This window comes from Porites lutea, chromosome 14 (assembly GCF_958299795.1).
Source record: "Porites lutea chromosome 14, jaPorLute2.1, whole genome shotgun sequence".
In the NCBI taxonomy this organism is placed as follows: domain Eukaryota; kingdom Metazoa; phylum Cnidaria; class Anthozoa; order Scleractinia; family Poritidae; genus Porites; species Porites lutea.
The window spans coordinates 12,659,390-12,676,192 of NC_133214.1; the positions used below are offsets into that span (position 1 = coordinate 12,659,390).

At 36.4% G+C, this 16,803-nt stretch overlaps 1 protein-coding gene across 1 annotated transcript in view; it reads left to right on the forward strand.

Annotated features, from left to right (window-relative positions):
• Positions 1-615: 615 nt before the first annotated feature.
• The window catches only part of LOC140924394 (uncharacterized), a 28,624-nt gene continuing 12,436 nt past the window's right edge, over positions 616-16,803 (forward strand). The window contains exons 1-3 of the mRNA XM_073374424.1: positions 616-989; positions 1,350-1,583; positions 14,015-14,146. Coding sequence (XP_073230525.1) covers positions 914-989; positions 1,350-1,583; positions 14,015-14,146 — 442 coding nt within the window. The 5' untranslated portion in view covers positions 616-913. The remainder of the gene's footprint in view (positions 990-1,349; positions 1,584-14,014; positions 14,147-16,803) is intronic.

Here is a 16,803-nt window from a genome sequence, read left to right on the forward strand (position 1 = left end):
TCGAAACATTAGGTTTTGTTAGATCGGTAAGGTGAAAAACTTGATGCAAATTTGTTAAGCTAGTGATATAATAATAAATTATCTTTTTGAATTTCATCAGAACTTGAAAATGGTTTCAATTAGCAAGTACGAGCATATTGGTTTGAGTTTGCACTAATTTCAATTAAAGATCGATCCAAAACTGGGATTTTCAAAGCCAAAACAGTGTTCTTATTGATAGTAAAATATGATGCCAAAAAGTAGCATCAATGCGGAAAGTACGTGGAAAACATTTTTATCTTAGTTCATAATCGAATACTTTGGGGATTACGAGGCTTTGAGTCGTAAGCAGCCATTGGGATTAGTGTATTGCAAGTTAAAAAGTGGAACGTTCGTTTAGAAGAATTTACTGGGGCTTACGGCTTTGCCCAATCCTCCTCTGACGTCTATAGCCTGACTCAATCTTCGCAGTTAAATCGCGCGCTTTCAAATGGCAGGTGTTCCATCGATCGTGCTTGATTGACAACTGAACTAAGTTACTTCAATTTGATTGGTTTCTTGAGGCAATTACAAGCGATTTTGATTTTAGTTCAGCCAGGCGCCTCATAAGAGAGTATTTTTGCTTGTAATGTCGTGATGCGAGCAAGCAGCATGCTGACAGCTACTATAGAGGGTCCGCCAGAGAAACTGTAAGGTGCCAATTTGGAAGGACTTAAGGAGTCAACACACTGAAGAAAAACCTGCTGTTTGTTTATATGCTCAACGCCTCCCGTCTACCAGAGAGTATTTACACGAGACATAAATATAATGTATCTTAAATCCACTCAAAATATGCCAGCTTCAAAAGAATTACTGCGCTTCTCGACAGCGCTTTGCGCTTAAGGCCAATTTACTTCGACCTAAGGAAGACGTTAGTAACCGAACAGGACACATCATGCCTATTCGTCGTGGACGCTTTGCACCGCAGAACACGTTTCTGGAAACGATTGCCCAAAAATTCGACCGAGGAAGTAAGTAACCATTTGTACTGAGAACAATAATAATTCTGTTAGTAATGAGTAATAGTGTTCGTAACACACCGCTAGCAAGTCGGTAATGTTACGGTGCATAATGTGTTTTACCGACTGAAAATTTCTTAACTTGACATTGCATCGTAAGTGCTTATTGCTCAGCTGATTACAAGTAATAATTCTTAGTATTTCATGCATGGCTATCTTACTTTAAATTCAGCCGCCTAGCGCACACAACCGACTGCCACGAGTAATAAATGCATTTCTAGTATTGAACGGTTGGTTGATAACTAACGTTTATTGCCCAGTTGGTTATTTAAGTAATAATACACTCAGAATTTCCCGCATGGCTCTCCTCAGACAGTAACTTCGTTCTTGGCAGCGCCCAGGAAAAGAACAATTACCCTATAGTCTACTGCAGTGATGGCTTCTGTGAGCTGACTGGTTTTTCCCGGAGCGAATTGATGCGCCGGAGTTGTGGCTGCAGTTTCTTGTACGGGCTGGAGACCAAGCAAGACGACATAGCGAGTATCCAAAAGGCGTTAAAAACCCAGGTTGAGCTTAAAAAGGAAATTATGTTCTACAAAAAAAACGGTAAGAAACAAGGCATATTTCTTCGCGCTGATCACGTTCACTAGATCTTCATTAGTATTCTGGAGGATTATTTTTTTTGACGATCTAATTTAATACCTAATAATCCGGCTACATTGAAATATAGTCTCTGGATCATTACTAACTTTCAAGTTGTAGGTTTCTTCATTTTACTATTATAATTCCTAGTCCTCTTACAAATTTACTATAACTCTGTCTTGCTCTTTGATGATGAAATTCAAACGGCACCTGCACATTTTTAAGTTATTTTTAGTTATTTTTTATCGGACGCTCCAGTTAAGTTTGGGCATTCAAGAAGCGTAATACTACCAAACAATTACAAAACAAGTCGACGAAAATTTACATAAAAAGTTATAACCTCTCTTAGTCTTGGGTGAATATTTACCCTCGCCAATTTCGATCTGGTGAATAAAAAAAGTTTAATTTAACTTTGAATCTCGAAGCTTTTACTCGGTGATCTTCCTTTTTCGCTGTGATTCGCCCAGTGTGAGTGCGTGTTTAAAATATCTAGGAATAAATTCACCCATCGAGAGAAGCAAACGCTTCATTAACATAAAATATCAGAGGTGACCTCCTGTTTTGAATTTGTCTGCCCAGAAAATAAAATATAGTCCTTAAATATCAAAACAAAAGTTAGTTGCTCTGTAATTATCGTTTAACGAAATGTCTTTCGTTTTTAAGGGATTAATTTTCAAGGAGAAAATATACGGAACCATAATAAATTTAGTCTTCTATAAATTACACTGATTTTGGCCCCGTTGTTAATACCTAGTAGCACTTCATTTCTACTACAAAACATGTTCTCTCTCTGCCAGACCGACGAAGAACGCTTAATATAAAGACAATATGGAAGCCGCAAATTTTGAGCAATTTCCCTACCTAAACAATGAGTTCTATAGGTAGTTTCAAAGAACATGTAAGCGATGTTTTGAAAAGGAAGTGTTGTTTTCGGTAGTGATGCGACGTAAAAGCTTTCTCGTCTGACAAGTCGATGCTATGCAGTCTGCATATTAAAGTCAGAGCTTGGAGAGAAAATTGTACGAAGAATACATCTTATTAAAACAGATTACTAAATAAATACCCCCCGAAGCTCTGCAGTTCCTTTGATATTACTATTATTTATTTCTTTTTATTTCTTTTTCTTCGTTAAAAAGAGCAAATAGGATGTAAAATCGACCTACTTGCACATATCAACTACAGCACTAGAAATTAGCGCCTTTAGCTATGATATATCAACTTCCAACTCAAAACCCTTAACGCAGTTTAATAGTGAATATAGTATGCCCGGTGAATACTACGACGTCATAACCAGGAACAAGTAAAGTGCGCTAAAAGAAATCTTTAAAATGTAGGTGTTATTCTTAAAAAGACAATGAGAAACGTTTTCTGTGCGTGATATATACTTTTTTACATTACACTCAGGAAAAGCTTGGTGATACGGGACGAAAAAACCAAGGCTATAAATATCATATCAAAACAATGTCTTATATTGACGGGTTATTTGGTTTTTGAAGCCCTGGGTCAATATTCAAATCGGCCAAAACGAATGAGAAATGTTTAGCCTCTTAAACGGAGTAATTTTTTGTTACAAATCGATGAATAATGTCGGATATTAGATGTACGCTTTTCCGATGATCTCTCAGTAGAAGATTTGCGAAGATATTCGCATACGTACACTGCAGCGCTCTCTATCTCATTTATAGACGCTATAAAACTCAAGCTAAATGGACATTTAGACGCCACTGACACGAGCCTATTTTACCTTAATTTACAAACATCTAAATCGAACTAAATTCACTATGGGTTTTTCTTATTAGAAAAGAAATTTTTTGTTCAAGTAACAAGCTGTAAACGTGAAAGCATGGTTCATCGAAAACCTAAATGTTTGCCGAGTATTTAGCACATTGACATATTGTACAAAAATCTCGTATTATCGGCCATCACAGAAGCCAATTTGTTCAATTTTTCATCGTTCAGTGACTACCAATGAGCTACTCTAGCGAGTATCCATAGAAAATATATCTAATTCGGGGAAATCAGCATTAATTCTACTGTGGTATTTTTGCATTTTAAGGGAATTTATTCATAATTATTTGTTCTGAACTGGTTTCCCAACTTGGTCGTCTAACGAAAACAAAAACGGGAATTTATTGGTCAATAAATGGCATGTACGCCCCATCAAATATCGTCAAAAGCTCTGGAGCAAAACATGGCACAGTTTCAGAAGCAGTACAAAAAATGAAACAAAAAAATAGATTAAAAAGAACCGCGACTGGTCCAGTAAAACATAACTGAGATAACGCTATGGGTATTTAATGCACGCCAAAGCTTGTCTACTTTTATGTTAAGAATAGAATAACACTCTGACGTGCCTAGTCCGCGATTTTTTTAAAGGAGTATTTCAACTATCTGTAAAGGACGGACAGAGTAATTTACGTTATAAGTTCGTTTGTTTCAGCAGCCACTAGCTTGACAAACACTGATATAAAATTGGCGCCTTGGGTCAACATAAGCAATAATGCAGATACGCCTTCTGTAAGCTTAGCTTTAACAAAAAAGCCGACAGACTTATCAAAAGTGACACTACATCACTAAGAGACAAGAAGGCTTTCGAAAATGAAGGCGCGTACGTCAATTTGGTTTCCTTAATGTTCCTTGAAAAAATTTTAATTAATTTAAATCAATTTTTCCCGGAGGTTTTTTTTTTGAATGAAGCGTTAAACCTGACGATTGTGCGAAAAGTGCATTATTTAAAGAAAGGAGAGCCACTTTGCTTAGAGCCATACAAATTCTTTAGCGCGCAAGTAAAAAGTTAAGCAAAATTTTTACGATGGCAGTTAAAATGGACTAATAACTGCAACTCATTTAGTCAAAAATTTCTTATTTGTACAAATATTCTAACAATAAGTAGTGAAACATATTGAAACTTGCACACTAAAAGACAGTTATACTTTCATCTTTTTCGTTTCCCAGAAAAAATAAAATGATTCGACGCAAAATCTTGGCCGAGATAGCTGAACTACACATCTACAATTTGAAGAACAAGTTTTTACAACACTTGAAGCTTCGTATCTATGGCTTGCACAAACAAGTGTAGAGGCGAAATTAATTCCATTCTTTTGTCTTAAAACACCAATATAATCGCGGCTCATGACTCTCTTTCAGTGTTTGTTTTTATGTGCCGCACTTATTTTATTGCAGCCACTTAAGACGTTCTTTCAAAAGTGATAAATAATGACACAGAATGCGCCACTACATTTTGAACTAATCAACTACAAAAGTTCTTAAAAACATATGGAGTTGAATAAGATTATATTTTTGCATGCAGTTTTGCCTGCTTTTCAACAACTACGGAGGAAAATTGTTTGTATATCGGAAATGCACCTTTCGTGAGAGCTCAAGCCTGCTAATTTGCACCCGGGCGAAAATTGTTGCTAGTCGCAATCGAGGTTTTAAAGTTTAATTGTGTGCACGCGCCCGGCGGCGGAAATTTTTTTTCCATTCGTGTTAATATAAACATGTTTATTCAGAACGAAGTAATTCGGAGCGATCTGCGAAAAGAGATGAAAAGATGTTCTTTGATATAATGAGAGTGGATGTCTCTGATTCCAATTCTAACCTCGTGGGAGACAATTTAAACTAAGTGATTGTCAGTCCATATATTATTGATATAACACGTTATTTCATGCATTGCGAAATGTTCTTTTTATCCCCGATCGTTTGCATTTTGCATTTCTTAAAAGGATAAAAATTAGGAAAACTGTTATTTTGAATTAAGAGCCCTTCAGGGTTTAGTGGCCTGTTGCATATGATATGAAACAGTCAATTTTCGTGGGAGGTTAAGCGTTGGTCTCTCTCAAAGGAGAGAACCAAGCAAGGAAGTTACTAATTTCTCCCTTGTGAGAAACAGTTATTTTCCTTCATCTTTGCTCTGTGATAACCTTTATACACAAAACAGAAGTGTGAATCCTTTTAGCAGTTGTTTTATGAGATGCGGAAATTAGTTAAGACTAATCTCAGTTACAATCAAGCTTCCCATCTACCAAGCTAAGCAAGATGCTTTAATATGCATTACTCCTTTACATATTCGAGATCTGTTTGCACTGTGATTGTGATACTGAAAATATCTTGTATTATAAATATTCACCGCTCTCCAGGAGAACTTTTGCATCGTTCGATTGTTCATCCTAGAATTCGAGCCCTAATTTTCAACTTTTTCTTTTCTAATCCGTTTCATTAACTTCTTTTGTGTTAGATTTCTTTTTTGTGTTGTTTTCCTAGTCCTAGTCTCATATTTTCAGCTGTTCTTCCAGAATATTTAATGTGTTGGTTAGATATATAGGACACCCTTCTTTTAAAAATGGCAAGATAATTTTTTCCCCTCTTTTTGAGTAAAAGGTGGAGACTGGCCTAAAGTATTATTGTCTCTAGAAGACGCACGAATTAAAACCCTCCTCCATTTCTATCTTGCAGTTTCAATTACAAGAAAATTACCGGCACTGCCGCTCATGTATGACTGTGCACTATATAATATATATTAAAATGACACAAACCCAAACATCCTTAGGTAACAACTAGCAGCGCACCTTTGATAATGTATGTACCTGGTCATTGCATGCGCACATACGCTAGTTGTAGCTTTTTTCAGCTGTTTATTGAAACAACTTTCTTTCACCAGATACACGTAAATGATAGAACAAATATTAACATTTTTTATTCGTAAAAAAGGAAGAAGCAAAATTAGACTCAAGTTCGGTTATATATGATGCATTCCGTTTCATCGAGTATCACCAGTTATGTCCGAAGGTTAATTTTCTCGCTATTTAAACTCGAGATAGAGAAATACGTTACGTTGTCAGGACCGCGGCTCAAGGATCAAAGTCTTAATGTCTTAAGTCTTTAATAAAACCACTTACTTTTTATAGTTAGTTCCATTTAAAAGTTGAAAGCTTTAAATGTTACATAACATTCATCGTAACTACACTGTGATGAAAAGATACAACTAAACCATTTTTAAACAAAAAACCCTACCTACAATATCATGAACCAATGAAATTAAAGCAAACAATGCTCTTGGTAATCTTAATTCGTTTTCATGCAAAACAGGTCGATTATTTTTGCAATAAAAGTGTAGATCTTTGCTCGATTTGTCTCATCATCTTTAGCAACCTTCTGCAGTTACTTTCTCAAAATCAGTTAAGTTTGTAGTAAGTCAATGTCTAGCAAAAGGTTACTCTAACTTGAGTATTTACACATAAAACGCCACTCCCCCCCCCCCCCCCCCAACCACACCGCCTCGTTACCAAAGGAAGGCTTTAAAAAGAAAGCCTAATTATATTTAACTCCGTGTTTTTCTTTTTCTCCAATTAACGAGTTTGAAAAACAATAATCTGACCCTACAGGTCAGTTTTTTTTGTATAAAAGACGTTAGCATAGCAACATCGCATATCTACAGGAAGGTTATTTTATTCTTTATTTTTTAATTCCTTTCTTTCTGAGTTTCACGTATTCGTTAGAATGACTTTACCTTTTTCTTAATTCTTGAGAAACTTTCAATACATAGTCTTGAGGGCAACATATAAACGATGTGTTGTTTGCGCGGTTTCGCCAACATAACGTCCCTTTTTTTCTCCAAAGCCTATTAACTCTTTCTTGCAAACTGGTACAAAATAGGTAATAAAAAGATATTTACTAAATGGACGCTTGAAATTATAAGTTCAATTTTGCTGTTTTGGTCTTCCTTGCTTCTTCGTGTTGTTTTTTCCTTGCTTCGATGACGTCATAGTTATACTTATGCCCAGCTAAGTGCATCTAGCCAGCCACGTAATTGTAAGATTACGCTTTTCAGGAAACGGTCAAATGGTACTAAAAGCTACGAAAACCACCTTGTTGAACGGCAAACGAAGCAGAGGGACAAGAAAAATAAAGAGATTAAATGATTCAACAAGCTAATAAGCTTTCTTTTAAAGAGTTTACTGCGTCGTTTGCAGGCCAGCAAGGTGTTTTTGAATCATATGACCGTTTGAGTTGTGCAAAAGGCCCATTACTTATAAAATTCCCAGAAACCTCAAATAAGTGTACTAAGAAGTTCCTAAGAAATAATTTGACTTCATTTTAATCAAAGAAAATAAAAAAAGTGGTTTGAGGCTATTTGAAACATTGGCGGCAGAAATCCCACATTTGCTCACTCTGGAAGTACAATGTCAAACACGAGAGGTAGTGTTTCATCACATGTCAAACACTGAGGAAAAAGGTTGTATGTGAAGAGACCATATCTCGGGTGAATTTTCTTGTAATTTGTTTCTAGGGAACCCCTCAAACAAACTTTTTTTCACAGGAGAAATTCAGGAAGCGACGCAGAGAGGTTTTCATCATATATCCTAACAATGCACGCTGCGTGATTTCTTTATTAATTTGTCTTTTGACATGTTTGTGAGAAATTGTAGATGCCAAGACTAGGAATGTGTTCGAATAACTTGAACTACTTGCAAAATAAGACATCACGTCTTTACCACATTCGACGCACGTATACGAAATGTAAAAGTAAAAATGTTCTAGAAGTTATAAAATCCTCGAAATATATTTCGATATATATTTCGAAGTATATTGCACGAAAGAGCGAAATATATTTCGAGGATTTTAAAACGTCTAGAACATTTTTAATTTAACATTTTACTTTTCGTATACGTGCGTCGAATGTGGTAAAAACGTGATGTCTTATTTTGCAAGTAGTTCAAGTTCTTTTGACATGATGTAAACGAAAGACATTTTCTAATGCTCGCCTAGTAAGGGAAGGGTTTAAGACTTGATAATCGGTTGCATTAGAAGATTCAATTTACCTGAATAAGGCAGAGGAAAAAAAGATAGTAATTATCGTTTTATTTTTGCATAAAATCCGGCAGAAATTAATGTTGTTGTTGAAATTTCAGATCGGACTATAGCATAATCTATTGCTTATTCAAACACATGGTTTCAAAATATATATTTATTTAGCTATAGTGATCCTATATCATCGCATTGTCGGGTCATTCCAATTTTAGTGTTTATTTAGATCTTTCAGTGATATTTCAAAATTTTCCAGAAATGTTTAAAACCAACCAATTTCTACTTTTTGAAAGTGAATATACAAAATTTCACAGATTTAAACTGCCAGAGAAATGTGTATAAGCAATTTTATAAAAGAAAACCTGAAACAAAAAACGACATTCAAAACCATGACTTCTGCGATTCTTCTACAGCCACAGTAAACGATTTAGTGACTTTAGTAGCTTATAATCAGCTATACCATACATGACTAATTGCTTGTTTGAGCTTTTAAAAACCTTTTGGCTTTTAACGGTCATTAACTTTTAAATAACATTGAGTCTTAAGCACAATTGTAGAACACATAAAAAGCAATCAGTTTTCAAATAGAACTGAAGATATTAACCCACATCACGTTTATAGAAAAAAATTCTACGTTTTTCCAATAACAACGAAAGCTTAATGATGTTCACATACACTTTTAGAATACTCCCAGCCAGATAGACGATAAAATCCTCTCTACTAATTCAGTTTGGAACATTTACATGTACTAGTTGCTCGTATTCGGTTACAAAGCTGTACCGAAAAAGGAAAATCGGAAAAGGCTTACATGTAAGTAAGTATCCCACTAGCAGCTGTCGGCACCTGATGCTAGTTTAATTGAAAAATGATCGAAAATTTTAGAATTTGAAATTGTTGGTTTAAGTCAAGTGAGGACCACCTATTTTGACAAAAGGGATAATAATGGACTAAGAATGAGTTTGAATGTGAAAAAGCATTTGCGATGAAGGTGATTGATACCATTAACCTATTTTAAACCTAGTTGCTTCAAAGCATCTTGCAACCAATATGCCTAACACTGAAACGAAAAATAAATATGAGCCACATAAATCTGCTTTTGTAGAAAATAAAGCCAAACATAAGTGACTCTTTTTCTGGTCAGCCCTTAGAACACTTGGAAAACGATCCAACCAAAATTTTCTTCTCCGTAAGTAATTGAGCTTTCGAAATTCATAAATGCTCAGCATTATTGAAAATGGCCCCACATCATTATATACGATAGTCAGACAAACTTGGAAAATTGGAGTCACCATTATCAGGGCTGGTCACAAGAAATACTGCTCGATAGTTTTCAATTGAGTGATTTCACCTAAAGATTTTATTCACAGACTGGTTGCTGGCCACCTTGAAAAGCACGATAATAAACAGCGCCATAGAGACGGAGAAAAAAAGTCCTGATTTTAATGCTTACACCTAAGGATTATGTCCCAAGACTCGATTACTAACTAGATGCACCTTTTACAGTGTAATAAATAGTACCACTTGACAGAAATGCTCTGTACCTTTCAACTGATTATGACCACGGTATTAAAAATCTATCCCAGGACTCAAGTTAGAGCATAATTAACAGAGCCTAGGCACATCTTCCCTTTTCTAGAAGTCTGAGAGCTATCTAATAATCAGTAGATCACTGAGCCAGATGGTCATTAATTTAAAATTGTGCACATTTACAGATAATTTCCATCAACAGTGGCAACTTTTCAAAGCATCTGTTTAAACGGACAGCGTAAAAGTAATGTTTTTTATGAAAAGTGAGAAGCACAAAAGACATAGTGATGATACCAATAGCTAGAGGAAGTTAAACTGAATTGCGTTTTCGTGAAAGGCACTTAATTGTCCGACTATTTCATCATCACCAAAGTTGCGCCAAAATGTCTCTCATTTATTTTGAAGTTTTATATGCTACGTCATTGAAAAATAGATTAATTTTTGTAATATTACCAAGAAGGTTCTCGTACGGTGACATTTAAAGTGTACGCAGATGACCAGAAAGGGAATAATATCAGAGGACATTCTAATCTGTGCTGACGTCGTCATTAATTGCTCCTGTAGAGTTATTAAGAAGATATCAAGCAAATTTCGTCAAGGAGCGATCCAAAATAAGTTTTTGTCGCTGATTTTTGCAGACATGATCAGAAACTTCTAAGAAGTTGGCTCAATTTTTTCAATTCACTTCAATCCATGTCTATCCAATAGAAATGCATAATTGTTACAATGACATAATAGAATTCAGAGTACGTATAGAAGACTTGCACTAGAACTTATAGCTTTATCTCTGATTAAAGAGTCCTTCCAACTCTCTTCTCTCGTTATCAAACTCCTGAACGTATTAAAAAGACAAAGGTACTAACTAAACTGTGCTTTAGCCAACGTTGAACGTTAGCAAAACTGCCTTTGCACGCAAATACACTGAAAATGCAAATCTGCGACAGACGGGCGCAATGCACCTGCAGATCGTGCACAAATGATAATGCAGAAGTGATATTTACACGATATTTGCACTACCCAAACAGCAATTTGAGAATATTATGGTATTTTTCGAAGAAGCGCTATTATTTTAGGAATACAACTGATGCGATAACACGTTTTAGCTTTTCTTTTAAACTGAAAAAGATAGCAAATAAATAGCGTGTTATAGCCCCAGTTTAACAAGGCAAGGGGACTAAAAGCTCAGACTAATCGTTTTTTCTAAATTAATCCCGAAGGTATCTTACAAATGTAGCCCCACAGGTAAATAGATTCATTATATTGATCTCCGGGGCGGGGAATTAGTCATATGTCCGAGAGTAATACAACTTCCAGAAAAAGAAATCTTTACTGTGCAATCATCTTATCGCATCTTAGAAACAATAGAGCTATAGGAGCTCATTAAAACATAGTAAATGGTACGCGTTAACCCTAAAGCAATGTTTCCTATTTTCAAAATAAACAAGTAATGCACCATAAAACACAGCTTAACAGCCACCTCAAGCAACAAACTACATCTTACAACATCAGTTTGGGTTTTTAATAAGCCAATAAGTAGAAGCTTTACGTATTCTTCAAATGAAAAACTCCCGTAGTTTTGATTAATATCAGCGGAAAAGCCTGTGGGCGTTCTTATTGTATAACAACTCGGATTACGTAATCCGGGAAATGTTTGCTTGTGGAAATTTGGAATCGTGGGTTTTAAAACCCGGACTTCAGTTCAAGGAATCCGGAATCCCTATAAAGATTTCAATCCGGGATTCACTTGAAGTTGAAGTTCCAATACCTGGAATCCGGAATCCACCGCGTGGAATCTGGAATTCAAGACTGTATTTGATTAAGGCGGAATCTAGCAGGAAACTAGGTAAATTTAATTTTCAGGGGACAAAAACCTTGTACCAGAATAATTTAAGGAATATTGCATTCTTTTTTGCATTTTTCATGGGCTAAAGATGAAATAAATCATCCGTAGTAACACCAAAGAAAATTTCTCATGAAAGTCAGAGAAAATGAATGTCAAATTTCACCAGAATTGTGAGGGGGGCACAGGTAAACTTCTGAAAATTTCATGTGTAAGATGTAACTTTGTGAAATTTGACACTCATTTTCTCGGGCTCCCATAAGAAATTTGTTTTGGTGTTACTACAGATAACTTATTACATCTTTAGCCCTTAAAAAATGTAAAAAAGAATGCAATATGCTTTAAATTATTCTGGTACAAGATTTTTGTCCACTGCAAATACTTAATGTCCCGGTGGATTCCGTCTTAATACTTTACATGGGACGAAACGATGTGCGTTAAAGTGAAGGGTAATTATTGTTGACTATGCAGGCCGATGCATGCCTAAAATTTCTAAAGACGAGGAATTACAAAACGAGTCGAATCCAGTGTGGTGATCAAACTTAAAAAAATGTAGCCGATAGCTGCCAGTTTACAAGCAGGAAAAGTTTTTTTTCGTTTTTAGGGAAAGTTAACAATCGTGATCCAACAAGCAGTAGAGTTGCATTGAATGTTCTGCATATTGAACAACTGAATTTTTTTGTTACATAACCCATTTACATAATGAACAAACTAAAAGTAAGCATCATTCGATGGTGAATAAAGCACAATTCATATATAGAGCAAAGGAAAGAAATATAAAGGAAAGAAATCAGACTTAAGGAGCAAAATGGGTACTTCAAAGTTGAGCGGAATTAACAATCGACAGTACCACAAGTCGCATCCTAGATGTGTAAATTAAACTATTCAAAGACGGTGCACGCGTCATCTCCTTCATAGCTTGAGTTCTCACGAAATACAAAAAAAACGTCGAAGGTAATTGTTGAGGTCCCCACGCTTTTGCTTTGAGCTCGATCAGCCACAGATTTCAGTCTTGGAAAATTAAGTCAATCAGGAGCAGACGAAAATCGGATTTTTACACAAGCAGAAATAATTAAAATATTAGACAATTCCAAGCCTAAGCGTGTCCATATCCATTGGCATTTTGTCGGCCATTTGTCTTTTGTCTTTTTTTTTTCAGAACGCTGCAAATGCCTCACGGTGGGGAGCAGATCCATTTAAAGGCCAACGTGGTAGCTAATAAAATTGTCAAAAAAAATGCCCTCCGAGGAAAGTCTCGCTTACCAGAGAAAACAAAATTTTATTGGTTGTGAATCTACATATTGTCGACGGAAAAAAAACTGAAAAACAAGCTTAAACAAAAGCCGACGACTAAAGTGAACTGGCTATAAATATATTTAGTAAAAAACTCAACACTCATTTTATAAAATCCTGAAAAATAAAAGAGCGCTCATCCACCATTTGATTGGTCGAGGAGACTCGACCAATATCTAGACTTTCATCACAAATCAAACATCTCGAAGTTCGTTTTAACACTCCACCAAGAAGGCATGGGGGATATAGTGCAGGCTTGACTGAGGTCTCCTTTCACAGTGAATGACTTGGCATAAGCAGAAGTGTGACTCAGAACTTCTGAAAACAGATTTATAGCTGGAAAATGTTCGAGGTCAAAGCCAATGTGCAGGATTGTGCAATGCTTGCGATTAGCTATTTATCACAGGAAAGGAGACATGTATGAAGCATTTACTGTTTTAGCCATTCAGAAAAGGCAATTTAATTTGCCTTTAGACAGAGATGACAAATGCTACAAAGTAACTATTGATAAACGGGTCTAAAGTACATCACGTAGAAATGCCCCACCGGGCCGATTGCGTCACTTTTGACTTGCCGCAAAGACAAACTATTTATGAAGGCCTCTCCGAGCATTCGTCGCTGTCAAAGGACAGAAATTTGAATAAGTGAAGCAATGTTACGTCAAAGCTAAGATTTTAAGTTAAATATATTATCAACAAGCTGTCAATTCACTGAAACTTTTTGCTACCAGAAAGGTACTTATTAGTGTTTAATAACTGAATTTGGTGATACTGTGGGCGCCAAAGTATATTCTTGCTTAACCTAGCATTCGGACTCTGGAAGAATCGTTGGTACCGCTGATTTTGTCGTTGTCGTTGTTTTTATTTTTGTAGTTGTCTTTGTTTAATATGTAAGTATATAACTATTCCGACCTTAAATTCTCTTGTAGGATCTCCGTTTTGGTGTTTATTAGATATTGTTCCAATCAAGAACGAAAAGGGGAACGTTGTGCTGTTTCTTGCTTCACACAAAGACGTCACAAAAAGAAAAATCAGTGGAGAGGTTCCTGAACAGGATGTGGGTATGCTATCTATAAAATTGCAATAAATATCTTTAATTTGTTTATTTCTTTCCTTTGGCCAGGAGTGACTCAGGATTCTTAATAAAACTTCGGCGGATTCTTTAGAACAAATAAGACGCGAAATTCGAAAACAGGGCTACTTTATGATATCAAAACGTTGGCGCCTATTGGGATAGTTGTGCGTCTACCGCCGACCTCAAGCACCTTACTTAAATTCTTCCTTAAAGAAACACCCCAGGGTGGGGTAGTTGCATTAAGTAATGGTCCAGCTAAGAAGCAGGCAGAAAAACAATAGCCCGCGGCAATAGCGTCAGTTATTTTTCAGGCGCTAATTTCTCTAATCAAATTAAATCTGAATGCTCTGATTGGTCAATACAGCTAAAAGCGCGAAATTTGAATTTTAAAGTTGAATTAAGATAGCTTAAGACTCATTCGAACAACTTTTTATTTCGTCTATTGCTTTGTTATGTTGAAAAATATAACATATCTAAAATTTAAAAGATTTCTATGCGCCAAACCCGAGGAAGTTAAACTGATATGAAATTACACGAAGATGAGCACAGTGTTACATCAATCAGCGACGTTGGGAACAACATTTACGTCGGCTCTCACAAAAGAAATGTCAAAACCATGATCGTAAACAGCAGCAATTCACTCTCACGTGGCCAATCTGGCGAACGCGCCAATGTCGCGCGTTCATATTCGGCCACCATACAGAACAACAACAAGTACACAAAATCAAATCCAAATGTTATCTAAATGTTCTGCTTTTGGAAAAAAAAAAGGGAGGTTGCCCAGATAGAAAAAATTCCTGCATGTTCGGATAATCGGGTTTCAGAAAAAGCTCTCCTACAGTTTATCTGTTTTCAAGGTTTTGATATTACTCTATAAAAATCCTTCTTACAATCTCTCTCGTCCTTGGAAAAAATAAAGGCAAGCTACAGTCGTGCTCGCTAGATCTTCCGTACCAAGAGAAACTCAAACACCAGTGACAACTATTTATGATACCTAAGCGGCTTCCGTCTCGGTATTCTCCGTCTCAGAACTCAAAGGTACAAAATGCAAACGTGTCACAAATTTCAATTCGCTCATTTTAACTTAAGGTCCACGGCGAACTTCCATTTCGCTTGATGAAGCAGTCTAGAGAGAAAAAAAATCGAATGAAAGATGGGTAAAGATACACGGAATATGGAAGTTTCGAAAGGGGCAAACACATGAATAACACATAATGCGCGCGGAGGTGCGAAAATCTATTGAATTCAGCTTACCTCAAGCTCAAGTGTTCTACATCTTTTCGAGAAATAAATTCATCCTTGTAAAAACAACAAATCTTTCGCTTTCTCCTTTTATGCCCAGCTGTACTCCAATTTCTAGTGCCACAATTATTCTGATCTCCTCCTGATCCGGCCTGACAACGAAAACAACTACGCCGGGCCCAAATTCCCACATGGCGACTCGGCATGTCGAGGACGGCAGCAAACCATGTTTAAGAGCATTTTGACGATCACTCCGATGATAAAATACAGTAAATTTGAGATAAATATTCAATAAAGAAAAAATGCAGATTTTTCACGAAGAAATTGACGAGATTTCTTCGGGTAAAAGACAAATTTCCTAACATCTCAAGTGTCACACTAAGATGGGGTCACAACAAGGTCGCGCGTGTGTTGCACGTTTTCCGCTCTAACTTTTGATTGGCGCATAGAACAATGCTGAAACTTGGCCGTGAGGTATAAGACAGGGGAATGGGGAAAATAAAGCTAAAAAAAGGTGTTTTTGTCACGTTTCTGACTGTTTTTTTGGCGATTTTTGGATTTCGGCCAATCAGAACGCTTGATTTAATTGAAATTAATGATTAAAAGTTAGCACCTTTTAATCACTTTTGCCGTTCGCCTGCCTACCTTTTACACGGACCATTACTTAAACTTAACTTTAAACATTACTTCTGTCAATTGACGTTAAAATAGGGTATCAACGTCATAAGTAAGCTCTTTCATATTTTTACGCTATGCAAGAATCTCCGGATCAATTTAGGTTTCTCGGAGTCTGCCGACCTACCCCTCCCCTAAGCCAACTTTAACACTTACTTCTCACTTAGGGTAAAAGTTGGCTTAGGGGAGGGGTAGGTGGGAAGCTTCCCAAAGTTGGCATGGGTTTCTGTTGTCCGTACTAAGGCTACGTTAACACGGCATCGGACGAATTTTCTACCGGTTGAAAATTCGTGCGTTCCCGTGTTATGTTCAAACGGAATCACCTTAACCGTACGAAAATTTATACGCTTAGCCGTTCAACGTTCCGTGTGAACAGAGCGAAATATTTGAAGGTCCCGTGTGAACGACGTGTCCGGTCAAATATCTTGTAGCCGGTCGAAAATTCGTCAGATGTAGTGTGAACGGAGGCCAGGTGTTTTAAGGTGATGTTACACGAGAAGATTCGCAACGACGGTTTTTAGCGCAACACGGCCTTGCAACATTGTTGCGACATTGTTTCGAATGATTACACATTGTTCCAACATTGCAAGGCTGTGTTGCGCTTAAATTGTCGTTGCTAATCGTCCCGTGTAGCATCACCTTTAAGAACTACTTTTTTAAATAGAAATTAACCTTGACTACAATTTTATAACCATAAGCACCACAAACTAATGATCATTATAATTT